This window comes from Calypte anna, chromosome 10, assembly GCF_003957555.1.
Source record: "Calypte anna isolate BGI_N300 chromosome 10, bCalAnn1_v1.p, whole genome shotgun sequence".
NCBI lineage: Eukaryota > Metazoa > Chordata > Aves > Apodiformes > Trochilidae > Calypte > Calypte anna.
In genome coordinates, this window is record NC_044256.1 from 3,246,572 (window position 1) to 3,265,807 (window position 19,236).

The 19,236-nt window shown below is 49.9% G+C and overlaps 1 protein-coding gene across 1 annotated transcript; it reads left to right on the forward strand.

The window, feature by feature from the left end:
* Positions 1-1,827: 1,827 nt before the first annotated feature.
* Positions 1,828-19,236, forward strand: SORD (sorbitol dehydrogenase). Its single transcript, XM_030457226.1, has 9 exons — positions 1,828-1,952; positions 5,400-5,433; positions 6,191-6,355; positions 7,718-7,877; positions 10,254-10,372; positions 10,820-10,885; positions 15,896-16,071; positions 16,884-17,005; positions 18,560-19,236. Exons 1-9 carry the CDS (start codon positions 1,893-1,895, stop codon positions 18,723-18,725), a joined length of 1,068 nt encoding a protein of 355 aa, XP_030313086.1. The 5' UTR covers positions 1,828-1,892; the 3' UTR covers positions 18,726-19,236.

Below are 19,236 nucleotides of genomic sequence, written 5' to 3' on the forward strand. Positions count from 1 at the left end.
AGGGAATAAGGTTCAGGTGAATGTTGACAAATAATTTTTTTAATTAAAGTTTGTATTTTTTTTTAAGTAACTTTAAATATAGGAAGTAATTCCTGCCATTTAAAGCAACTTTATTTTCAAGGTAATATTAGGTAATTCTCTCCATATTATTATCTAATTATTGATCAACTGCTAATTAATTTATTGCCAAATTACAGGTGATAATATTCACTCTCTATAGATAAGTCATTGAGGCATGTAGAAGTTTGAGTCCTTGCCTTTTTGGAAGTTAATACAGTTTTCACTGATTCATGTGGTTTGTTTGAATACATCTACACTAACCTCTCTGTGCTACACAGGAACTGTTCAAAAGAACCAGGAATTTGGAAAACTTCTGTTCCTACTCTGGTGCCTAATACATAACTGTGGCAACAGAGTTTCTATTGGGTTTATATTGTAAAACACTTATAATGTAGCCTGGAGAAAAGGAGGTTGAGGGGGGCCTTATTGCTCTCTACAACTACCTGAAAGGAGGTGGTAGTGACCTGGGCATTGGCCTCTTCTCCCTCATGACTAGAGACAGGACAGGAGGAAATGGGTCCAGGTTGCACCAGGGTAGGTTCAGATGAGATATTAGGTAAAATGTCTTCACTGTAAACGTGAAACCACTTGGGCAGGGAGGTGGTGGAGTCACCATCCCTACTCACCGCATCATTCAAAAAATGGGTAGATGGGGCACTTTGGGGGAAGATTTAGAGGTTAAGCTAATGTAAGACTGATGGCTGGACTCTATGACCTTGAAGGCCCTTTCCAACCATGATGAGTCTGTGATTCTATGATTTTTTCATGCTTTGCAGAAATGTAAACATTCCTGCTTCATCCTCTGAGGATGTGGCAGGAATCGTGTTGCTGTGTAAACGTGGAATGAGGCATTTCCTTGCAGCCTCCCTTGCACACCCACTCCCTCCTCTGCCCCAGCCACTGATTTCATCCTGACTGGGACTCAGATAAGCATTACAGGGAGGCGAGAAAGGCACCAACCCTCATCTGCCCCAGACATGAAACAGTTTTGCAATGAGGAAGACGAATTCATAGACACACTCCTTGGCAGGAGCAGGAGGAAGCAATAATACTAGAAGTGCAGGCTATTTTTAGCTGGTTCTGGCAACTTTGTGAGACATCTCCTGCACACTTTATGTTTTTCCAAGGAAGTCAAACTGGGGAAGCTTTCAGCTCTTAGGGAGCACTGGAGTGCTTAACCTTCCTGAGATCTTTGCCAGCTCCACTAGCCAAGGATCTTGGGCAGAATATCTCTAAACCCTGAAACCCAGAATCCCCGTCATCTCGAGGTTTCCCCAATAAGCCATTCTCCCAGCTGAGATACCCACATCCCAATGATGCTGCCTCTGCTTGGCTCCGTGCAAGTCCACTCTCTCCACCCCACCACCACCCCATTTTATTGAATTTTAGCCCAAGTGCATGGTGCTGGCTCCCTATGCTGGCTCCATACCGGTGGTGGGATGATCCAACCCAAACCATTTAGCACAGAATCACGGGCGGGCACGGCACATGTTGCACTCTGAACACTGGGATCCCCGTGCCCGTCTCGGAGGGCTGAGGGGCCCTAATGCGGGCTGCCGGACTCCGAGCTCCCGCTGGGGGAGGCCCAGCCTGGCCTTGGAGGATCACGCTTCGGGCTCCCCTCGCCGCTCTGGCCTGGGCCTGCAGCCCGGGCCTGACACCGAGGCCTGGGGCTTGTGCCCGGGCCTGGTGCCGGGGCCTGCGCTTGGACCTTCTCGCTCCGTGCCAGGGGGGCGGCGCCGGGCCGGGCGCGGAGGGCGGCGGGGGGCAGAGGGGCGGCCCCGCCGCGGGAGGCACAGCCGCTGGCGCTGGGACCCGAGCGCGGCCGAGCCATGGCAGCGCGGGGGCAGAATCTGGCCGTGGTGGTGCACCGAGCCGGGGACCTGCGCCTGGTACGGGCCGGGGGGAGCGGGACGCACCGCGGATGCCGCGGTGCGATTCGGTGCGGTTCGGTTCGGTGCGGTTCGCCTCGGCGGCAGCCGGGCATAGAGAGCCGGGGAGCGGGGCCGCGCTCCGCCGTGGGCCCGGGGCGGATGTGCCGGGCCGGGCCGCCCTGCAGCGCCGGCGCGCAGCTCCCCGCGGGGTTCGGATCCCCAACGGGCCCGAGCTCCCGGCACCGGGGTGAGGGGTCGCTGCCGCTCGGTGTCCCCCTCCGGCTGCACTGAGCTGAACCGGCCCCCGGGCTGGGCGTGGGGAGGGTACGCGGCAGCCCCGTGCCCGAGGGGGCTCAGCCGTGGGGCGAGGAGAGCCCGAAGCGGGGGGCTGCTCCCCCGGGACCTCTCTTGAGTGGCTCGGGGGAAAGAGGGGATGGGGAGCGGGTCAAGTCCGCAGCGGGTGCTGTTGGGTCGGGAGGCCCGGAGAGCAGGGCTAAGGGTGAGGTGTGTGTGCGGGGCTCAGGTGGCATCGTCCCCTCGCGGTGTCAGGCGGAGGCTCAGAAATGGGTGCGGAATCGCTGCGGTGCTCGGCGGTGCCAGTTTGGCGAGTGCCAAACAAGCAAACATGAGCAGGCAAAGTCTGTACAAAAAGTTCTGGCGGCGGGGCCCTTGCACTTTGGATACCTGCAGCAGGATTAGGGGATGGTTGTCACGGGAAAAAGTTGATTTTTTACTACTTCTGCACAGGTCAAGCAACACATGCCAAAGGGTAAGCTGTGTTTGCACGGGTAATTCCCCTGTGGCTGCCAGCCCCTTCTCATCCAGCTGCTATTTCACTAGAGGCACACGCAGTCTGACCTGTACTGCAAGTAAGTCACAGTGGATGACAGTTCAGGTGGTCCCTTAAGGAACACATTTTCAAAACCCTGTGATTTAGAAAGGTATATGAGACTTGTGAGGGTGGATGCTGGCTGCATCCCATCTGCAGTGCTGATATCCAAACGTATCTGACATGTCCAGATACATGAGTTTTCCTGGAGATGTTTTCGTGGCTAGAGACACCAGAGGTGGTCGTCAGTGCTCCCCTGATCTTACACAGCTCCTTGGGGTGTGATTTTCCTAAAATTTCTTTGCCTCAATGCAAATGGCACTCCATGCATTGCCCCACTGACCTCGTGGGGAGTCGTGAACGCTGAACTTGGTATCTGCAGGACACCTAAGGACAGCCAAGATTATTTTCTCCATACTTCCCACACCCTTCTTAATGCTTGTGGATGTGTTGCCCATGCAGAGACCATGACTTCTATAGCCGACCTGCACTACATAAAAATGTGTTGGTTGCTTCTTTGTTTACTGTCTTGCTGACCTTGGGCAGTTGCCACAGGCTCCCGTTTGCTGTCCTTGAGGTTTTTTGGGTTTTGTGCATGTACCATCTCTACTCTTTATATGTTTTCTTTCATAGACAACATTTGCTGCATTTGCTTCACATGCTCACAGCAGTTCTGTCCCTGAACTTCTCAGTGAACAGAGAGCAGGACTTGTGTCCTGAAATACTTTGGTGCCTCCCAGTTTGGTGACTCTCTGTTTTCTAGGAATCAGGCTGGAGGATTCACTTCCCACCAACCTGTCTGTTTTTTGGAACAGCTGCTACTGAAAACAAGAAAATAAAAAAATGTTTTTCTCTAGGCTGAGGAATGCCAAATACACATTTTCAGCTGCAAGTTGGTTTGCTTTATGGATCAGCATGGACTCTTCTGTTCCTTTGAGATGACTGAGGCAGTCACTACCTCTGCTGTGTTACCAGGCTGCACATGTATTAGACATTTTCTGCATAAGGGGCTTTGAGTCAACTTCTTTGAAAAACTAAAGCTCTTGGCAGCACCCTTAGTGGGACAAAGCAAACATCCCACATAGAAAGAAATGCAGATGGAGTTCTGAGCATTGAAAATCTCTGTCAGTTGAGTTGTACTTTGATTTGCACTCCAGTCAACAGAATTTGAGCCCTTCCAGCACCAGTTATCCAGCAGTGCTTTGAGTGTCCGCTTCCTGAATTTCTCTTCTCATGTTTTTTTGGGGTGATTGGTGAAGTGTGGGAGTTAGGGTCTGGCGACCGGAAGATTCCGCGCTGTACGGAAAGATTTAGACCCTTGGACAACCAATAGATTTATGGACCCCTGATGCAAGCAGGCGGAAGTGACGATGTAAACCTAGGCTATAAAACAAGGTGTTTCCAAAGAATAAACGCCATTTGCCATCCATCATATTGATGTCTGTGTGCTGATGGTCCAAGCAACCTGGGGTGGTTGCTGAGTTGTCCTTGAACCAGGTCGCCAAGCCTCACCGAAGGCAACAGTGAAGTAACAAGTGTAAGCTAAGGAACATGCTGGGATTGCAAATGTATTTAACTAGCTAAGGTGCAAGACAGTGCTCCCCAAAACCAGGGAGGGGTACCCTGCTTTCCCTGCAGCAGGGCAGCAGAAAATGTCTCATCACGACATAGCAGCTTCTAACTGGTGAAGCTGATACTTGGAGGACTTCTATAAAGCTCATCTCTCAAGTCCAGAGATCAATTCTCTTGCTTTCTGAAGATGCCCTGGCAAGGAGAAAGAAAGGACTCTGAAAGGTGCATGCACCACATTGTTGAAGAGGAGCTGCTCAAAGGTCTTGTGCCCAGTTTGGGGCTGTGGGTCTAAACTGCACGAAATTTTGAGAGGCAGACGGGTTCTGAGGAGCTCATTGTTAGCACCACTTTGATGGAGCTTTCCTTAGAGACATGAACCTAGGGGCTGGTGCTAAGTGAGTATCTTGATGTTGTTAAACCCAACAAAATGATTCCTTTGTCTTTTGAGACAGCTGAGGGAGCTCATTTCAGTACTGTAGACCTTTTGGGTGGAAGGGTGGCTTGGAATGAAGTGACTACTGGTGCAATTCTGGTTTTAGCATTTCTCATAAAAGGTGTCATGCCAACTACAAGAGGATGGAGCTTTAAATCCAATTACAGTAATGTTTACCACTGATGTATCCTTCGAGTTATTATGGAGTAAAAATATTTCTGGTTAGGGAAGGTGAATCTTTATGTCAGCTGGTGGGATGAAGGATTCAGCTGACACTGGAGGTTGCTTCAAGGCTGAAAGGTTTAGTATGTGGCTCTTTCCTGTGCAGAGAAGGGGGAATTACTGCAAAACAGTTTGGGGAGTGGATTTAGAAGCTGGCTGTGTGCTCACTTGTAGTGTCTGCCCACTTTACTCCACTGTGCCAACAAAATGAGGTGATCTGAGGCAGGAAGGGGGGCTGCATATCCAGGTCTCTCCTCACAGCACAGCAATGTCTTGCTGAGCAGGCAGAACCAAAAACTTGATCCACTTACAGATTCTCCTGAGCTGACCTGGACTGACTTTCCACAAGGTGTTCCCAGGGCTATGCACAAGCAGCTGAATGCATTTCTTTTTTCCTTTTTATCCATAGGAAAACCGTCCAGTCCCGGAACCAGGTCCCAATGGTAGGTCTAGAGATGACTGCTGCTGTCTGCTTTCTTTACTAATCTCTTTCTTTTCTCCTTCTCTTGTGTTGCTCCTTTATTTTATAGAGAGATATTTCTCAGAAAGTATAAAACAATGCAAAAAAATAACAATATTCCAGAATGCAATATTAATAAAAATTATAATAATGTGGCTGATAAAAAGATAGTGCTGCATCCACCTGACAAGAGCTGTGGCAGTCTCAGATATACCCCCCTTCATCTGTTTTTTTAATGCTCCCTGATTCATCAGTACATGTATTTTACATTAAACAGCTCTTGGGACATGCCAGATGATCTTATTGCACGACTAAATATTAACAGCCCAGGCACATGGGCTGATAGAAATTTGGTTCACCAGCTCTCCAGGGCTGAAGTCATAGCTTAGGGAAAAGGAAAAATTAAATGGACTCACTCTTTTATTTTTGTTCCAGTAATAGCCATGCCCCTTTTAGATTGTATTGGCTTTTGTTGACTGGGGTCTTAGCATTATTTTAAGCTTCCCTGATTTGTAAATCCATGTCTAGATCCGTTTTTCAGCAGGTGTCTCACAAATCTGCCACCCATCCCAATGGGTACACGTGCAGTTCTTGTACATTTTATTTCCTGCTAGTAAATTCAGATGTTTCACTGCTGGAATGGCCTTCATGGTGGGGCACAGGGACAGTACACATGCTGCCCTCCTAGTGCCCAAGAAGGTAAGTTTTTCTCCAAGGAACCTTCCTTCTTTTCCTGGCAGAGGTCCTCCTGCAGATGCATTCTGTTGGGATCTGTGGGTCTGATGTTCACTACTGGCAGCACGGTCGGATTGGGAATTTTGTTGTGAAGAGCCCCATGGTGCTGGGGCATGAAGCTTCTGGGACTGTGGTCAAAGTGGGACCAGGAGTGACTCATCTGAAACCAGGTAATTGAATCAAAACTGCCTTTTTATTTTTTGTTATTTGCTATGCAGTTCCTGAGACTGTGTGAATGGGCTGTGCTTTTTGGTTAAATAAGTGTATCTGATGTTCTGAGCTGTGAACTGCACAGTGTGACCTTCTCTTTCACAGAGCATGACTGTGCTGCTATTAATCACCCAGCCTGGGCACTCTACTTCATGGTATTTCTTAGGTATGTTTTATCCTGGGCCATCCTGAGCTGATCTGACTTTATTTTAATAAATGCAAGCAGAGTGTATGCTGGCACAGGGTGCCTTTTGAAGCAGCTAGATAAAGCTTCAGAAACCATGTGCATTGCTCTTGCCAACAACCTGCTGTTAATGTTTCTTCACTGTCTGTGTTCTTGAAGGAGCAAATGGCCTCCTGCAGTGGAGAGAGGTCACTGGAACAACTCTACCAGGCCCCGTGACCTGGACCTCCACAGTCCACTGTGCTCATGAGTGTCCTAGGAAATGGGATGAACAGAGAATTTTGCAAAGTTTACTGATGACAGCAACTTTGGCAGGGTGGGGAGGACAGGGAAGAGCTAGCAGGAGTCAGAGGGACGTTAAGGGTGCCAGGGCATCCCGCTCTGGCCACAGCAGAGGCAGTGCAGTGAGCTGGATGGCTCTTTACTTCCATCCATCATGCTGCTTGCTCCAGTGGCTGACTGCAAGCCTGTTGGAGAGCTTTGCCGAGAGATTTGCCTTTGATTGGCTTGCTCTGCCAAATAAAATGGGCTGTCCCATGTCCCTTGCATACTTACAGACATGCAGTTGTTGTCTTTAATCCATCCTGCTTTTGTGACTGCAATTAAATAATTACTCTTTGTCCTGCAGTGTGAATCCTTCCAGAAGTCTGGGTTACTCCATCAGAGCATCAAGATGTCTCTGTTCCCAGCTAAGTCCTGGCTGACTCCTGCATGTGCTTCTGCACCATAAGCTTCCTTCTCAAGGAGCCACCCTTTCCACTTGGCAGTGTGGTGGCCAGCAGAGCTTACCTGCTTTTTCCTAATTGTTTCCTCTTTCAATTTTTAGGGATTCTGAAAAAAATCTGGTCACTGTGTGATTGCCTGGGGTCAGGGCTGCCTTTTCATCTGCAGTGCAGGTGACCCAGCTCCCATCTGCTGTGTGTGCCTCTGAAAGACCAGCTTTTTTCAACTAACTCTTGGTCATGAGGCCCCCATGAAGGAAGTGGCAGGAGGCATGTGAGGTGTGGTGTGTCAGCACATGTCCCTCAGGCTTCTCCTGGGCCAAGGTTTCATGCTATCTTGGGTGGTTGCTTTGTGCTTCTCATAACTGTGTGCCCACCTTCCTCCTGAGTAACTCAGGCTGCTTTCCCCCTGCCAGGTGACCGAGTGGCCATCGAACCTGGAGTACCCAGAGAAGTGGATGAGTTCTGCAGAAGTGGCCGCTACAACTTGTCTCCAACCCTCTTCTTCTGTGCCACTCCTCCTGATGATGGCAACTTGTGTCACTACTACAAGCACAATGCCAACTACTGCTACAAGTGAGTTTGTGCTCCCTTTGCAAAGAAGCATTCACACCCTGGCAGGGATTAGCTGGAGCGATCACCTCTTGGCCCTTTTGAGTGTTGCAGTAAGCACTCTCTCTCCTCGGAACACGGCAGATTTTGTTGCTTTCTGATCCAAAAATAACATGTCTAAGGCTTGGATGGCAGCCACGTTGCAAAACATTTTGTTAGTCAGGTGTAGTTTTATCCCTCTTGGTGGCAGATATAAACAAACTTTTCTTGCATGTTTCTTGGGATGTCACCACTGTTCTACCCTTTAATGATTTTTCTTTTCCCATTTGCTCCCTGCTCTTTGTTGCTTTTCTGCTGTCTTTTTATGTCCTTGCCTTCTTATGATGGTGCCTGAAGGTCTGATTCTTTGAGCTGAGATAGCTGTGCTGCTCGTTTTCAGGAAGCCCCCCAGTTGTGGCTGACCCTTTTTTTCTGTCATTTGAAACAAAGTCATCCTGCTCTGAGCAGCAGGGGAACAGAGAGCTAAGTTGCTTTTTTGTTGTGATGCTGGGTGGCCTGGCTAAGCTGCCAGCATTCCACATCTGTTTTCATATCCTGTTCAGCAAACTTCAGGGTGTTTTTAATTGTGGCAGGGCTGATTCATTTTGCTTCAAAGCAAGTCAGTGCTTAAGTACTCTGGTGAGTTCACTAGAAACTTGAATAAACCTCTGGAATGCTGTGCCCACAGAAGTGCATTTACACAAGGAGGTAAAATAGTCTGAGGTAGCAGCCCCCTAAGACTGCTCTGCCTGTGGAACTTGTTCTTTCTTGGTCTTTAAGGGACTGGTGGCTCCATCAGCAGAATGTCCTTGGGATTGATCTTTGGTGACTGCAGAGGAAGCATTCAGGATCCTGTTGGGCAGAAAGAGGCATTTGAATGCTCTTCATATGAGAGTCCTCAGGCAGGAAGCTTCCTCAAAAGTGGATCCCAAGCAGCTGCTGTCAGGATGAGATGCTGGTCTGGATGGGACAGACTTCTCACTGTCTGCAGCCACTGTCACAGATGTCCTGTGTGTTGTTTAAATAACATTGTCTTACAACATCACAGTTTTTTTCTTGGGAAGAAGTATCTGCTTTGTAGCTGTCTTCTTCCAGAACTTTGCTTTATTTATTTATTTATTTATTTAAGCTTTGAACTGCAAGGCCTGCATCTGCTGCTCCCAGTTTTAGATCAGCAGTGCCATGGCCATCTGATGCAGAGCAGATTCCCTGGCATGAAGTCACTCTGCCATCACAGATTTGCTAAGAAAAGATGATGTCTGAGGTCAGTGGGCTCTCACATGTTTGTGCAGGTATCGTCTGTCCTGCTGCTGGCAGCAAGACTCTGCCTTGGATGTTCTGAGTAATTTGATGGAGGTGGGATCACTCTGCAAAGCTGCCCTCCCCTGCCAGACCCAGTATTATTAGCAAATGTGATGCTAAACTCTAGTAAGACAACTGAACTCTTGGGGTCAGCCCTTTAATGCCTCCCTGAGAGAAGGGACATGCAGGTATCTTACAGCTGTCTTCCCACAGCTGTCATTTCCCTTACTTTGGCTTTGTGTTGGCCTGGCCAGGACCTGACCTCCAGCTTCCCAGGGCTGTCAGAAAGACCTTCCTCACAGACCAGAGTTCCCACCACCCGCTGTGTCACAGCTAACACTGGCTTTCCAGAGGGTTGTGATTTATTTCTGTCAGCAGTTCAGAAGGTTTTCGTTGCCCCCTCTGCTTTTTTCCATCCCTTAGGCTTGCTGCCTTACAGTGCTGTTTCTGTCCAAAAGGTGCACACCCATTGCACACCTTTTCCCTGCCTGCCAGGAGGGTGCATGCTGGGAGCAGTCCAGTGGTTGAAACACTTGATGCATCAGGGGAATTCACCTCAGACTGAATCCAGGGGAGACCCGGATCTGGCTGCCTCTGCTTGTTGTAGCAGTACTATTGGCAGTAATGTATTTTTTAAAAGCAAAAAGCCAAACCATTCAACCCAGACAAGGGGGCTGGGAGCTCACTGGTGGGTCCCAACCATAGGGCAGCCTTTGGGGCAGCTTATGCAGCTGTGGGGGTTTATTCCAAAGAGAGTGAGCGTAAGAGGAGTTTTGGGGCTGACTCACCAAGTACTGGAGAGATAAGGTTGTGGTTCCCTTGTTTGGTGCTTGGACAGACCTCACTGGTAAATAGTTTGGGTTCACTTGATGCTGCTTCAGAGGAGGGAAGGAGGCAGTGCTTCTGGAAGCATCTTCCAGCCCTGCACTCCTCAGACCAAGGAAGAGAGTGTCTCTTGCCATTGTGGCTTAGACTCAGGTTTGGTCTTTGAATGCCATGGCTTTTCTCTCACCCTCACAAACCTCTTTGGTGACTATTACTTGTGTCTGGTTCTTGCAGGCTTCCAGATAATGTCACCTTTGAAGAAGGAGCCCTTATCGAGCCCCTTTCTGTGGGAATCCACGCCTGCAAAAGAGCAGGAGTCACTCTGGGAAGCAAAGTCTTTGTGTCTGGCTCTGGTAGGATGAACACATTCAGCACTGGGGGTCTCTGCCTGCCAGGGCCTGGAGGGGGACAGGCAGGATGCAAGCTGTGCTTCAGGCTCTGCTGTGAGCGGGGGTGTTGGCAGAGTGACAGGGGTGCTGAGGGGGACCTGGAGGCTGTCCCTGCCCGTGCTGCCTTTGGAGAAGCCCAAATGCCAAGTGCAGGATCTGGATGTGCCAAGCCTGCCAGCTCCAGGGGGAGGAGGAGTGGGGTGGCCTTTTCCTCACAGAGCCCTGCTGTAGCAATAGCTGCTCTCTCAGCAGCTGGCCTCACTACCAGCTGGTCATGGTGATGCTGAGATCCCAGAGCTGCACAGCTGGAGCCTCCTTAAGCCTGGGAACATGCTGAGCTCTGGGCATGTCCAGAGCCTGTGGCTGGTGCTTTCTGGCAGCTGTGTATTTTCCTCTCTCCTCTTTACCCAGGACCAATTGGCCTCGTTAATGTGATCATTGCCAAAATGATGGGTGCAGCAGCTGTGGTAGTTACTGGTAAGTCCTTTTGACCTTTAAGAGTGGGCCTATTTCCCAAAATAAAACACTTTGACTAGTTCCAAATTATTCCTGCAAGGTAACTGCTGGGGGAGGCAGTCCAAGCATGATGGAAAGTCTGTTCATGGATGGAGTATTAGTGTGTGCCTCTCTGGAGGGAATCCTAATAAACAGGGCCTGAAAGTGGTGTTTCCAGCTCCTCCTGCTGCTCTCTGATGCTTCTGCGAGGCAGTGGCTGGCAGGAGCAATTACAGGTACAGCTAGACAATGAGCACAAGTTGCTACAGAGTTTTGGGAGCCAAAGCCCCAAGCTGGACCTTTCAGAAGGTTGCTACTGCACCTCCTACACTTCAGGCAGGTGTATTTTTGACCTCTCGATTAGCATGTTTCCATTTTGGGGTTGAGAGACAAAATTCAGGTCCCACCCTTTTGCCTTTGTGGAAGCACCCTTCAGTAGTAGCTGGAAACAAAACCTAAGGCAGGGGTTGCCTTTCTCCTCCCTAAATCTCCTGCTGCCAAGTACAGGGCACTTTTGCTTTGTTGGCCCCACCCTACAGGCTTGTGCTTGGGGGATGGGATCAGTCCAGGGCTCAGATTTTGTGAAATGTTGTAATTTGAGAATGATCGTTTCTATAGCATGAAAAGCAGCTCTACCTCTTGAATCATATATGAGGAACCATGCTGTGCTGAGGTGAGCTGGTGCAGGAGCTCGTGGGTGACCCAGTCCTTGGGTGGGGAAGGGCTTGGTGAGCTGGCAGGGGGTGGTGGGGCTGAGGCAGCTGATTCAGATGACACCCCCCTCCCACTCCTGCCTGCCTGTGTTCCTCCTAGTACACAGGGAGCTGCTGTGCCTCTGCCTGTAGGCTGCTCCTGGGGACCTTTGGCAAGCAGGTCTGGGTAGCATGTTGCCACAGGGCTGCAGGTGGCCATAGGAAGTTCTTGGTACATGGTTTGTAGGCTCAGCAAGCTTGGCCATGTGGGATTAACCCCTTCATCCTGGCCTAGGTAATGATCCTGACTTGTAGACATCTCCCACCTGGAGAGGTGTTTGGCAGAGACACCCATGGGAGGTGCTTGTCCCATCAAATATTTGTACGTGACATGAGCTGAAGAATGGGTTTAGTTTGGCTCGTTGCCACTGGGGATTTTACTGCCCTTCTCAAGGAACTGATTTTCAAGTCAGCTTTAGGAGCCAACACCTGCAAGGTGGCTGCCCACAAAGGCTCTCTTGTGCTTTGCCACCAGGTGCTTGAAATTCATTGCCTGGAATTTTTATGATGTGTTTGTGAAGAGCTTTGAGCAGCATTTAAGGCTCAGATTGTTTGTGTTTGTTTTGACAAGCTGCATGCAAATATCAGAATATCTAGAAAAGCTTTTTCCTGACTAGGGGAGAACTCAGCTCCTGCAGCTTATGCAGTGAATGTCTTTGGCACACCAGGAGTCAACAAATTTTGAAAAGTTGGGGTCTGTTCTCTGAGACTCTTGGCAAGTGGCTGGCACTGTGGCTAACAACTACTGCTCAGCCCTACCCTTCCCCAGGCTTCTGTATGCCAGAGTTTGCCTTTCCTCCCAGATACAGCAGCTCTCCTGATAAAGCTGCTTCTGATAACCTTTGCCCTCTCCCTGCTGTGCTTTATTCCTGGCAGAGCAGTGTTCTGCCTTCTGAGCAGAATGTTTGATAGCTCTAATGGGCTGCAGCTGGGTGCAGAAGATGGATTGTTTCATGGGTCCTCATCTGCTCTTCCCTTGGTTTACTCCACTCCTCTGCTGAGTGGCTGTGATTGATATTTATGGACAACCTTCTCCCATCCTTTGGCCTTGCTGTGGACATGGCTGTTGCTCTGAAAAGCTGTTTCTCTCCTCAGAGGCATGTCAAAGAGCAGCCTTCTTCCCCAGCAAGTGAAGTGACAGCTTGGGTATTCATGTGGTGGTGTTGGGCTGTCTTGCCTCACCCTGTGAGGCACTTAAGGGAAACTATTCCCCTTGTGCTATCTAAATCTGATGTCGTGGGTGCTGACACCTCCAGAAACCCTGGGAATCAAGGTCAGGGAAGATGAGTAACTGCACTCCTGTGTGGAAGAAGATCAACATAGAAGGCATGAGGGCTTCCAGAATATTTGCCTATTAAGTTGCCTCATAAAGCATCATTAGAAGCTTCAGTGTAATTCAATAACTTCCTTGGGAGTAGAGACACAAGATCAGGCTACTCTTAGCCTGGCAGCCAGAACTTTAATTAGCTTCAGTGGCTGGGAAGTGAAAACAAATTTCTGACTAGAGGCAAGATACAACCCTTTAAGTATATAATTGACCCATTTCCCAAGAGTTGAGTGAAGTTCAGCAACAGGAAGGTTTAAATCCCAAACAGCTTGGTCCTTCTCAAGACTCAGAAGTATCTGGAGCTCTAAGTAATACAGTAACCTTCACCTCTCAGCTTCAGTAAGTGCTTTGTGGTGATTCACTCAGGCCAGGTGTACCAAGATGTTATCAGAGCCCTGACCAGGTCTGATGGTATTGCTGCTGCATCCTGCATGCCTCTCATGTGAGGACTTCCCTTCTGAGCAGGTCAGCAAACCAGAACTGACTATAGGAAAGGTGTGGGGGGGTTGCTGTCTGAGAGTGACTTTTATGACCACTTTGAAATGCATGGGTTGGTGGGGCCTGTTGCTCCAGTACTCTGCTTCTGGTTGTGTTTCTGCCAAAGAGATAGTGTAAAATCTGTTAGTGACTGGGCAGATACTCTAATTGGCTGGTTCCAGCTGTGTCTGGTGCCAGCTGATGCTTTGACACCAAACTTCATGGGGATTTTGGGCCACTGCTGGGAGCACCGTTGAGCTCCTGTGGTCTTCTTCCCCTACAACTGAGGTCTGGGAGACATCAGCTGTGCCAGGCAGAAGGGTTTCTTAGCACTTCAGATGCCTCAGAACTGCTCTTGCCCATGGTCTTGCTTGATGGGAGGTGTCTGAGTGCCGCTCAGGCAGCAGAGGGTCAAGCGTGGCCTGAGGCCCAGTGCTCAGAGCTTGACAGGGACAGACATGACTGATGCCTCCTGCAGCCCTAGGAACAAATGCCTACATCAAAGCTTTTGGGGTGATGCTGCCCTTAATTTCCAGCCTTGGCTTTTCCTCCTTCATCTGCATTTTATTACCCTTTGATAGCCCTTCTTGAAACCCCTTCCACCAGCCTCCTGCATGCTGATCCCTGTGGGTGTGCCTGCCCCCAGCACTCTGAGCCCACCTGCTGCCGGTGCAGAAGTGTCCATCAGTGACATCCCACTCACCGTGTCGTGGGCAGGGTTGGGCCTCTGGACTGGCTTCCTCCCAGCGCTGGGGCTGAGTCAGAGCAGATCATATCAGAGCGGAGGCCTCATCCTCCTTCTCTTGATATTTTTTCCCCTATCCCCATCTCTGACTTCTCTGAAGCCTGTGCCCTGGTGAGATGGGTGTTTTCCAGTTTGTGGTGGGTGGGTGTGCTGTGTGTCCTGGAGAGGAGCACGCCCGTGGCAAAGCCATCGTTTCCTGAGTTTTCAAGCTGAGGACCTGTGGCAGCAGACATTGCTCACTCCTCAATCTTGGGTGTAGAAAACCTTGGCTGTTACAGCTCAGTTTCCAGCTTTGGTCCAGATGTCTTTTCCAGTGCCAAGACGCACGCCCCTGTAGACCACCACTTTGGTGCAAGGTGAAGAGGTTGTTTCTGCCTGGGAAATGCCACTCTTCCTCCTTATCTCCAGAGATGTCCTGATAATCAGTGGTGCCTGGAGAGCGATGGGTGGCTTCCTTCCAGGGAGCATGGAAGAGAAGAGACAGTTTGGCTACATACCAGGGCATCTCACTCTATTGTACAAAACATTTTTTTGGATCTTCAGAAGACATTTATATGCTGTAAAGATCCTTCTGCACAGAGTACCAGAGAACAGCCGTGCCCTAGCAGACGTTTATCATCACCAATTTTATTCCTGTGTTAGTGGGGTATCTGAGGTCACCACACTGCCAGATCTACTCCTTTTGTTTTTTTGGGCTTGCCTGCTTATTCATCTGTGATAGAAACTGCTTGAGATGCTCAGCAGCGTCCAGTGCTGCTGCAAGGAGGGTAAAAGGGTGGGAGAGGTCGGTAGCAACAGGGACACACTTAGTGCTGACAGCTAAAGCATTCTGAGGTTTGTTCAGCTGAAAGCATCATTGAGGAAGCCCTCAGAGAGCTCAGGGTCTGCCCTCATCCAGTACAGTTAGAAGTGAGATAGCCACATTGATGGTCTGCTGAGCCTGGCATCTCCTGTCAGAAAGGCTTCTTGGCGCTGTGCCATCTGTATCCAGGTGGTTTCTGGGCGATTAGGGTGCAAGGTTAGAGCAGCCTTCCCTCTGCTTAGTGTCCTCTGAGAGATATCCTGGAAGGTGTGAGCAATAAATTATCCTGAGAGCCTGGGAAGGAAAATGCAGAAGTCAGTGGTGGTTTTTTGCTTCATCGTTGGCTCCTCCCTAGGTTAACTCACTGAGTGTGTGCATAATATTTTTACAGTCCTTTTTCCTACCATCTTCTGCAGCTGGAAAGCCTTTGGCATCTCCTGCGTCTTTAAGTTGTCCTCATCACTCATCCTTCTCTGCCTGCCCAGAGCAGTGAGCAGATCCTGTCCCTGCCTCCTCATCAAACTCCAGGGAGGGAGCACAGACCCTTTCCTGTCCTGGTTGTGTGCTGCCGTATGAACACATGTTCAGACCTCAGACATGTGCTTCCATCAGTTAATAGTGGCTCGTTGGTATCAGTCTTCTTGCACCAAGGGTGGGAAGCCCTTTGGTCTTGCTGTTCCACATAAATTCTTGAGTAGATAACTAGCAGGGGCAGTTTCCCACCTTGTCCTGCCATGTAACCAATGCTGTCCTCTCTCCTGAGAGATCTAGCAGCTGGTCACCAAAATACTCCAGATGGGGGTAGGAAGCAGACTGCAGGCTCAGGTTCTTTCTCGCCTTCTGCTTCATGAAATGCTCCAGTTCTTGACTTGTTTTGCCTTTTCTCCAGATATATCTGCCCCTCGCCTGCAAAAAGCCAAGGAGGTGGGGGCAGATTTCATCGTTCAGGTGAAGAACGAGACCCCGCAGGAGGTGGCCTCCAAAGTGGAAAGTGTGCTTGGCTGCATGCCCGAGATAACTGTGGAGTGTACAGGAGTGCAAGCCTGCATCCAGACTGGCATTTATGTGAGTACCTCCTGTCCCCAGGGTGGGACAGGAGCAGGGTGGCCTTGCTGCAGGGACGCTGCAGTGAGCGGCTCTTACTACGCTCCCGTGGTGCTCAGTGTCAGTGAGTTTGGTGTGGGGAAGGGAAAGTGCTCATCAGACAACAAAGTAAGAAAGACAGCTGAAGAGTTAACATCTTGGTAGTCAGCATGGGGATAAGTGTCTGGTGCGATGCTCAGGTGCTTTACCACTTACCAGAGTAAGACCTCCAGAACCCAAGCGTGGCCACGCAGGAGTGTCAGGGGGCAGTACAAGTAGGCCACCATCTTCCAATAAGCTGAAGTTATGTACAGATCAGGAGAATAATTAAGAAAATTCATTCCAGTAGAAGAAGAAAGCAGTTGAGGAAAGGATGTTTTGCTGTCATGAACTTCCTGATGGGAGACACTGGAGAAAGTGGTGCAGTTTCACATTGAGACAAACAAGCTGCAAAGAGAGAAATCCCCATGGAGCATTAGGCTCTTAGGTTTAAATCTCTCCCTTTGAAATCCAAAAGTGCTTTTTGTACTCAAAAGTGGCAGCCATTTCTCAGAATGAGATTTAGATACTGAAATCCTTCAGAGATTTTTGAAAGGTTGCTTGTTAAGCTTTGTTTATTCTGTGGATCACGCTTACAGGCCATGACAGCCTCCTGCTTCTCCCCTGGCTTCTCTCTCTGCCATGTCCTGGGCTGTCCATTACAGCCACAAAATGTGCCTTTAGTTTTTGTACAGACCACTGCACAGGCCCTGGTGTTTTGCAAAATGTGATGTCTTTATGTGTTTGTTCTCCAGGCCACTCGTTCTGGTGGGACCTTGGTGCTGGTGGGCCTGGGGCCTGAGATGGTGACAGTGCCCATTGTGAACGCCGCAGTGCGGGAGGTGGATATCCGGGGCATATTCCGCTACTGCAACACGTGAGTCTCCCGCAGGGTGGGCTCATGTGCCTCCAAGTCTGTCCTTAGGAAATTCGTGCTTCCCACAGGGAGAGGGGGCACAGATGAGGCTGATTTTCCCTTACAGCTGTTAAACCTCATGTCAGCACCGTGGTACACACAGTGTGTCTGATGTGTCCTGTGTTTTATGCCTCGGTTCCTGCATGAGCCCTGCACTGCAAACTTGACCACAAGAAGGCCCCCCGGATGGGTTGTCCCGCTGTCCCATTTCATGCAGCATTTGCTACAAAGAAAGGAAGAGACTGAATAAAAACCCCTTACTCTGCTGCAAGCAAGCAGAGATAAGATGGAAAACAGAAGTCGTAATTCACACTTGTGCCTTCAAATCTTAAGCCGTGTAGAAAGGGAGGGCCAGGTGCTGGGGGTGTTTAGGGAGAGACTGGCTTGTCCACAAGTGTGCTGGCTCATGGCACAGCAGGGAGCACACAGATTGCAGCTGCTCCAAGCCTTAGTGCTGGGAGATCTCTAAGCAGCAGCTTAGGCCCTGACCATACCTGCTGCTTTGTGAGAAACTGGCTGCCTGCTGGCCTCCACCTCTTTGACTATTGTATTGTCCATTTTAAAGCAAAGGACACAAGGAATCTTCATTCTGGATACAGAGTCAACATCCCAAGTGCCACATTCTATGCCAAGCTGCACATCCACTGCGTTATGCTGGTGCCCAGCCCTGTTCTCCATCCTTGCCCTGGAAGGAAAGCCCATTGTCAGTCTTGCTGGACATCAGCTGATGCTGGGATTAACAAGAACCTTGTCGAGTTTTCATCATTTTGTGTAACCTGAAGTTACATCTGGAGCCACTCTGAGGGCTGTATGTGCTCTCTCCAAAGAGCTGAACTGCAGGGTGTGTGGACAGGCAGGTCTTTGAGTGTCCTGGAAGCTGGCCTTGCCCTGGAGGCAGGAGGAGCTCAGCTGTCCTCAATTTATTCCTGTACTTGAGGTTTGCAGCCTGGTTTCTTCTCTGTTCAGACCTGTAGTTCCTTGCTAGTGGAGCAAGCTAAGGCTGTAAGGTTGTTTTCCAGGAAGGATTTATGAGCTGTAGTCAAGCTCCTTTAAATGAGGCAGTTTGGGAATTAGATGAGCTGCTGCATCCCTTTGTATCCCCATCACTCTAATTTGGCCTATTCAGACGGGGCGGGAAGGCAATCAAATTGAGCAAGTCTCTGCCAAAGGGGACAGTGGCAGCTGACTGAGGCTTTTCCTTTCTTCTCCCTGCACCAAGATGGTGAGTCTGGCCTCTGCAGTGATCAGTCTGCCAGTGAGGAGGCTGACTGAGAGGGGAGCAACAGGCAGAAGTTTTGGTTTGCATTTGATACCTCAGGTGTCTACTTGTTTCCTGCAATTTCCACTTCCTTTTCACTTCCTTCCTCCCTTGACACTTGTGGCTCCTCCTTTGTTTTGGAGGGCAAAACTCCCCTTGGTTGTGTAGGCTGAGGATTTTTCTATCTTCTCCAGGCTCCTTCCTGGGAGCTCCAAACTGGTGACTGCTCTCACCTCCTGCTCTCCCCTTTCCTTCAGGTGGCCTGTGGCAATCTCTCTGCTGGCATCCAAGCGGATCAACGTCAAGCCCTTGGTTACACACCGCTTCCCCCTGGAAAAGGCTCTGGAGGCCTTCGAGACCACCAAGAGAGGCGAGGGGGTAAAAGTCATGCTGAAGTGTGACCCCAACGACCAGAACCCCTGAGATGCTGCCGTGCCCGGCCCTCTCCCCTGCCTTAAATGGGAAGCATGAGGCCACAGTCACCTTACGCAGGCGCTGCTTTGTCATAGAGCTAGAAAATCAAACGCTAATTGAGGGTTAGTGACACTGAGGGACACACCATTAGAGCATTAACTGGTAACTGCCAATGGAGAACCAATAGTTTGAATCAAAAATGCTGCCGTTTGGTCAGAGACAGTGCTTGGCATGGTTGGCTCTTCTCTGGCAGACCCCATGCACAGAAGAGCCTGTGTCAGGCAGAGCTGGTTTTGTCCATGTGGGTGAAGTGAGGATGGAGATGCTGGTGCTCCACTTTCCTACCCCAGCACTGTCCAGGGGCTGTGCTTGTCACAGCTCTTCCCACATGGCATGGGATAGTCTTATGTGAGTGCCTTTCCGGTCACACCGTCCCGTGAGGATGCTCAGGGAGTGTTAGAGCCTGTGGAACAAAGCATCTGCACGTGTAGGTAATTCTCTCCATGCTCTTTGCAAATAA